Source organism: Rhinichthys klamathensis, unplaced genomic scaffold (assembly GCF_029890125.1).
Source record: "Rhinichthys klamathensis goyatoka isolate OS25496 unplaced genomic scaffold, OSU_Roscu_1.1 h1tg000206l_1, whole genome shotgun sequence".
In the NCBI taxonomy this organism is placed as follows: domain Eukaryota; kingdom Metazoa; phylum Chordata; class Actinopteri; order Cypriniformes; family Leuciscidae; genus Rhinichthys; species Rhinichthys klamathensis.
The window spans coordinates 594,545-601,303 of NW_026606731.1; the positions used below are offsets into that span (position 1 = coordinate 594,545).

Below are 6,759 nucleotides of genomic sequence, written 5' to 3' on the forward strand. Positions count from 1 at the left end.
GCGAGGATACACAGGTGTACCCTTTGCGGAAGAGTTTTATCGACTAAACATGACGCACGTATCAATTCTCCTCCCCCTTCACATCTGTCACAATCATTTGAATTTATACTTTACTTTTGTAGTTTACATAAAGCACACAACTCACATATTTCAACAAGGTATCTTGCTTTATTATTATTTATTATTAATTTCTTAAATAAACAAACTTTAACAACATAAGGGCAGATCCGTTGAGCGCTGCTGATGACGCAGTGAAGTGACGCACGAGTGATCAAGTATTCCAATGTATAAAAAAGCTTTCATTCAATTCCTACGTCCTCATTTTTTTTCCTTGCAGCCTTCCCTCGCGTCCTACAGGGGGTGGAGCTGAGGCGCGAGGAAAGGAAGCGAGGAAAGGAAACGAGGATGCACAAATAAGAAATGAGAAGCACCCCGTTTCTCCCAGTTTACACGGCAAGCAACACATAACCGGCGTTTTCAGAAATCTCCACTTTGCCCGGAGTTTTTAGAAATAATCGTTTTCTGTGATAAAAACGGCGTTTTCGTTTAAATGAGAGGGCAAAACGCAGAGAAATATCTGCGTTTTTCCATCGTGTGAACGGGGCCTTGTATCATTCTTCTAGACTAGAGTAACTGAGCCGCACGATAACTACGTCATTGCAAAGGCTCGTGAATCATGACTACGACACACCCCTTATACGGCATTGGTTCTTCTGGCTTTTGTTCACACCAAGGGGGTAATCCATCAGCCGGAAGTTGAAGCCTCGCGGGAGCCGCCATTGTAGCAGACCATCACCTGCTGTTAGCATCCAATTGACTCCCATTCATTTTGGCGTCACTTTGACAGCGAATAACTTTACATCTGAGGCGTCCAAAGACTTCATTTGTCCATTATTAATTTCTAAAGAAACTAATGTATAAAAAGACAATGTATAAAATGTTCCATTACTTTGTATCTTACGTTAAGGCCCCGTAGAAGCCGTTTTTTTAAAAATAGGCTAAAGATTGCGTCATAACCACGGGACTTTCTGTCGCACAATAGAGACATTACCGTATAGACAGGAGGAGAAGCTCGCAGGCAATCTTTAACTGTCTATGAGGCAATCAGGAGGACATGGCGGCACAAAGTCAAGGTAGAAGCCCATACATAGAGAGTCTATAAAAGCAATGGGACAAAATATTTCAACAACGTTTTTGAGGAATTAGGTGATTCAGATTTGTCTTGGCACAGCTACTAGAAGATTTTCAACTGCCAGACTGTCGTCACGCTCAGTTTGAGCCTGTGCAGTCGCTCAGACATCAGACAGGAAGTGCAATAATCGGGCTTCAAGTCTTCTCCGTTGAAATCAGTGGGGTCGCTCTGTCCATTTCTTTTACTGTCTATGGTTCACACAGCGCTCGTTCCGGGTCTGAACACGGTAATGTTACTAGGTCCCCAACCCGGCATCGATCCCGGCATCAATCCCGGGTCGTGTTTGCGTTCACACAGAAGGCACTCTGGCAATTTGCCGGGTTCAAAGCGCTGTGTGAAAGGGGCTGTAAAGTAATACAACCAGGACTTCTTCCAGCAGCACAAGAACATGTATAAGTTGCCATTTGAGGTGGATTGTTCGTTTCAAGTGTGATCTAAAGAACGTGATAGAAAGACTTTCATATATTTCACATCTTTATTTAGGCCGAACCCTTGTGTGCTGTTCATTTAGGCGGGTGTACACTGGGGCTGTTTAGGGTCTCCAAAAATACATGGGAATATCCTGCAAAATATAATGTGATGAATGTATTACATAATACATTTCCTGGACCATATATGGGAAACTAGTGCTTATATTTTCCAATATACTGCAATATATGCATTGACCATGGCTATATATTAATGCATATAAAATGTTCATAAATGATGACAAAAAAAATATTCACAAAATTGTATCCTTTATTGTGTACATATATTGCACATACATGTTCCCATTTAAATGTGAATGAATAAGGTTGACGATTGGCCAAATACCATTAAGACTATAATTATTATATTTTGAAAGTATAATGGCTGTGCACTCCTCAGCACAGTGATAGTCTCTTCGCTAGATACTTTAGTACATGCAGGTGCTCACGTTAATAAAAGAGAATTTAAAACTATTAATTGAGTCTATCATTTTCTCGGATCGCTACAGTATTTTTTTGTAATAAGCTATAGCTTGTGCTTTTATGCTTAGTGTATTTAGGCTAAAGACAAATACAAATACCATAGAAACCATAGTTATGCATTTTACCATGGTATTGGGGTGCTATATCTGTGGTGTTAACTGTGGTTATCATGATCTAAATGTAGGCTATACTATTGTGGAAGACCAATGGTTAATTTTAATACAACTCAGTTAGAATATTTAAATGTTACAATATCTCCCATATATTTGGTCATATCTCCGAGCTCTTTCCTTAGCAGAAATTATTTAAAAACTTACGGCCCGGATGTTTGTCCATTGACACAGTTCAGGAGGAAAGAGAGCAGAAGGAGCCCTTTCCAACAGCAGCTGATATTCAGAGTCATGATGACGAGCGATCAGCAGGTCATGAGATGAACTGGACCGTCTCTTTTAAAGGGACTCTAGCTAAAGGAGGTCCTTCAAAACATCTGTATTGATCATCTGATTAATGATTCAACCATGTAGGCAATGCAGTTCAAAAACCTGTGCTAAAATGCAATTTGTTGTTTTGCCCAAAAATTAATTTGTGATGAGTTTGATAAATGATAAATACAAGCAGTTCAAGACATGCTTTTGCTTTACTCCTTCACAGATTAAAATACACATTAAATTCATTATGAATGTCCCTGACTGCATAATTCAGGGTTGAACAACTTTAAGGTTGCGTGTTGGAATATCCAAGCTTGTAAATCTAAATAGTCAAAATCGTAATATCTGCAGTCAAAAGGGAAGTTGGGAAGTTCAGTTCTTAGTAGTCAATAACATGCAAGAAATCAACTCAGATCTTTAAAGTATATAAGTGTACATGTGATCTGAAAACAAACTCCTACTCTTTTCCTCATCTACAGAGAAATGTAGAGCTACTGACCTTTAACTCGTAGACAAACAGTGGGGCAAGACAACTGATAATTAACATCCAGTGCACATACATGCACCCACCCACTCAAACTGAGAGGGAGAGATACTGTAAGCTGGTGTTTGCTTTTGTAAATTCTCTGCCTTCACAATACGACTAAACATGGCTACTGAAAGTCACCTAAAATCTGTTGTGTAATATGCAAGACACTTCCTGCTACCTGAGATTATTTGCTATAATATTTCATGGACTAACACTTGAATATTGTTGCCCTATTGTTGGTCTGATTGCTTCTATTGTTCTACTCAGTTGCAAGTTGCTATTGATAAAATAGTCTGCTAAATTATTAAATGTAAATGTAAATATTGCTACAGTACATTTTAATTATTATAGCACTGTTTTTTTGTCATGTCATTACCTTTATTCTCCTGAAAATGTACTTTATCTCTGGAAAAATAGTCTGGCTTCCATACTCATTGCTCTCATCTTTGCGAGGTCTAGCAGTGTCCCTGCAATTCTGAGCAATCGTTCTTGTATTGGTTTAGTGGTTATTTTGAACCTTGTTCTGTTTATCTCCACTGTGAATCCTAGATTAGTATTTTGGATCTATCTTCTGGTTTTTAACCTGTTTTGGATGTATTTTGGCATTAAAGAATACTGTACATCAGGGATTTTCAGTCTTTTCAGACACATGGACCTCACCACACTCTCAAGCAACCCTGGGACCCCTAATATATATACAGTATATATATATAAAAAACTTGATTTTCTAATTAACTTGGTAATATCTGATTGCAGTTTTTCTTGCAAACAGCAATCAGATATTACCAAGTTAATTAGAAAATCAAGTTTATATATATATATATATATATATATATATATATATATATATTAGGGGTCCCAGGGTTGCTTGAGAGTGTGGTGAGGTCCATGTGTCTGAAAAGACTGAAAATCCCTGATGTACAGTACTCTTTAATGCCAAAATACATCCAAAACTAGGCTGTTTTTTTTATACAGCCTAGTGCTGTCACAGATGATAGCGTTATATTTCATGACACCTAATTCAATAATAGGAATATTTTCATGAGTGCAAATTCATAAATGGAGCATAAATGAGAATTATCTAACATTACCCAATTATCTAATGCTTAACACATCATTCATGTTCTTTCAAGTAATCAGAAATGTCAACAACAAAAAAATTTAAAAGAACATTTCTGTTTTATATATCCCTTTAAACAGATTTCTGCAGTACATTCACTGACTCCCAGAGGTCTCCGCTGTCATGGATCTTAACCCCATTCCTGTAATTGCATAATCTCTTTAGCATTAGAATGCAGGGCCGTAGCTAGAGGATTCGGGGCCCCCTGAAAAAATATTGATGTGGGCCCCCACCACCCTCCACCAATATCATATACTGTACAATAGATGAACATAGAGGCCCACATATAACAGAAGATGGTGATGTTGTTGTAAAACCTTTATTTTAAAAGTTAAATGTTTATATAAAAATTACAACTAATAAAAACTAACAAAAAGCAAGAAATTGTTAAATAATAATAAAACCAATTTTTAAAAAGTAATATTCCCCCTCCCAGTGTAAAAAGACAGGAATTAGACCACGTAATCATTCGGTCGATTGCGGTGCGCACCGATAATAAAAAATGACTGTACACGGCAGACTGTAGACGCAAGTTTTCTAATTCCCAGCGAAATAACAATATATTACCGGTCTTTAAGAACGTGTTGATCGACTGGGATACAACCACTCTCCTTGCCTCCCTCTCCGTCTTTTCCTGGCATTTCTGGTTCCCTGATTTATGTTTTCTTTTCCCCGACATTTTTCAGTCAGTCAGTCTCCTGCTCTTCCACCAAGTTCATCGTTAACTTCAGGCTGCCGCCTCAACTCTGATTGGTTCTGTTCATGACCTGGGGTGGGACTTACAATATTATTGGGTCCATCTGATGTTTGTCACTGACTCTGACTGAATAATTAATAAATACTTTAGGTCGGACTAAACCATTTTTATGGAGGTAAGAGAAGCAGATATTTGGAAAAATATTTACCCAAATTGCACGTTTTTGTGGTTTTCATTTAAATCTCAGGCATACAACTAATATAAATATTAGAATTATTCATACAACAGGGGCCTAAATAGTATAACTGCTGGATTTTGTGGGGCCCCCTGGGCAGCGGGGGCCCCTATAATTGTCACCACCTTTCACCCCACTAGCGACGGCCCTGTTAGAATGTATTGAAAATGTATTCTTGTGCCAGTAGCTGTGTCCCAAATTACGTACAGTACTATATACTATGCACTTATACAATACTGTATGTACTCAATCATTTTTTTTTTTTTTTTGGTTATTAAAGTGCATCATCCATTTAAAGTGCACTATTTCTTGTTGAAATTTTCAGTGTGAACAAACTACTCATTCTATTTAAACTATAAAATGGCTTAGAATAGTGCATAATTATGTGAATTGGGATGCACCTAGACTGTCTCAAGGAAAAATATCTAATCTGACACTGAAATATTTCCATAGTATGTAAGCAACTCAATAACAAAAATACAATAATCTCACCAAAGTGTTTTCAGGTTGTTTGGGTTTAATAAAACAAAGGCTAATCAGGAAACTAATTTGCCTAGAAAAAGGAATAAACACTGAATAAAAACATTTAGCATTCAAATATATTTATCCGAGCTGCAGAACTGAGGCATGACACTTCACTCACAGTGGGATGAATACTCAGTCTCTGACAGATCACCTGAGGGAAATGTTGATAATGAGAAATTAGCTTAATGCCAACTGATACTTTTGAATCACATATTATTTATTTTTTATTTTTTAAAAGGCACATAAAATCTTACTTGTTTGGTAATAATCATACACTTTAATCACAGCTGGCTTGAGATTCTTCACTGGAACAATCTGTTTTAATTGTAACTGGTGACTGACAGGAATATTTTTTGGAACCTGCAGGAGGATAAACATAAATCATGGAAATGATTGAAAATTTTAGATAAAATGTGAAGGAATCACTGTAACTTATCATATGAATGTTGCTGTTCTCCCACCTCTTTCAAATACACGATGACATGATCATCTTTAGAATCGACCCGTTCCACAAGTGATGCGCTTGAAGTGCTTTGAGTTTTAAGCTGTGGAAAAAGTGATTTAAAAAAAAAGGTATGATTTGTTACAATGCACAACTGGAGAGCTATTTTCTGTAAGCTATCATGCTGTTCAACAAGAAGTGAGGAGGACAATATTGGCCATAGCTGCACCATCTTACAGTAGATTCACAGAGACACAGTAGATTCACAGAGACAGTACAGTATAGATTCACAGAGACCATACAGTAGATTCACAGAGATAGTACAGTAGATTCACAGAGACCGTACAGTAGATTCACAGAGACCGTACAGTAGATTCACAGAGACAGTACAGTAGATTCACAGAGACCATACAGTAGATTCACAGAGATAGTACAGTAAATCTAATAATGAATCGCTTCACATAGTCAAACGTACCATTGATGTATCAGCTGTGAATCCAGATAGGAGTTTAATATCCACAATGACCATGTTAGTCCTTTCCTGTGGACCATCATATCTGGAAAAAATAAATATGAACTATCAGAGCTCATGTTGACTGAACTAAAGCCACAAACAAAATCATGTCTTATAGCATAAAGTT

General features: G+C 37.2%; 2 protein-coding genes across 2 annotated transcripts in view; both read right to left on the minus strand.

The window, feature by feature from the left end:
* LOC130096808 (alpha-2-macroglobulin-like) overlaps positions 1-2,616 on the minus strand; it is a 45,006-nt gene extending 42,390 nt beyond the window's left edge. The window contains exon 1 of the mRNA XM_056263493.1: positions 2,460-2,616. Coding sequence (XP_056119468.1) covers positions 2,460-2,545 — 86 coding nt within the window. The 5' untranslated portion in view covers positions 2,546-2,616. The remainder of the gene's footprint in view (positions 1-2,459) is intronic.
* A 3,034-nt stretch (positions 2,617-5,650) lies between these two features.
* Positions 5,651-6,695, minus strand: LOC130096702 (murinoglobulin-2-like). Its single transcript, XM_056263324.1, has 4 exons — positions 6,594-6,695; positions 6,138-6,221; positions 5,931-6,036; positions 5,651-5,827 (listed from the first exon to the last, which is right to left on the minus strand). The coding sequence occupies exons 1-4, from the start codon at positions 6,645-6,647 to the stop codon at positions 5,787-5,789; spliced, it is 285 nt and encodes a 94-aa protein (XP_056119299.1). The 5' UTR covers positions 6,648-6,695; the 3' UTR covers positions 5,651-5,786.
* Positions 6,696-6,759: the final 64 nt, after the last annotated feature.

Excerpts from the sequence above, each read along its gene's own strand:
- LOC130096702 (XM_056263324.1), bottom strand. The coding sequence starts at position 6,647 with ATGGTCATTGTGGATATTAAACTCCTATCTGGATTCACAGCTGATACA. Across the intron at positions 6,222-6,593 it reads TCACAGCTGATACATCAATG|CTTAAAACTCAAAGCACTTC; the intron begins GTACGTTTGACT and ends CTTTTTCCACAG. Across the intron at positions 5,828-5,930 it reads GTATGATTATTACCAAACAA|GTGATCTGTCAGAGACTGAG; the intron begins GTAAGATTTTAT and ends CATTTCCCTCAG.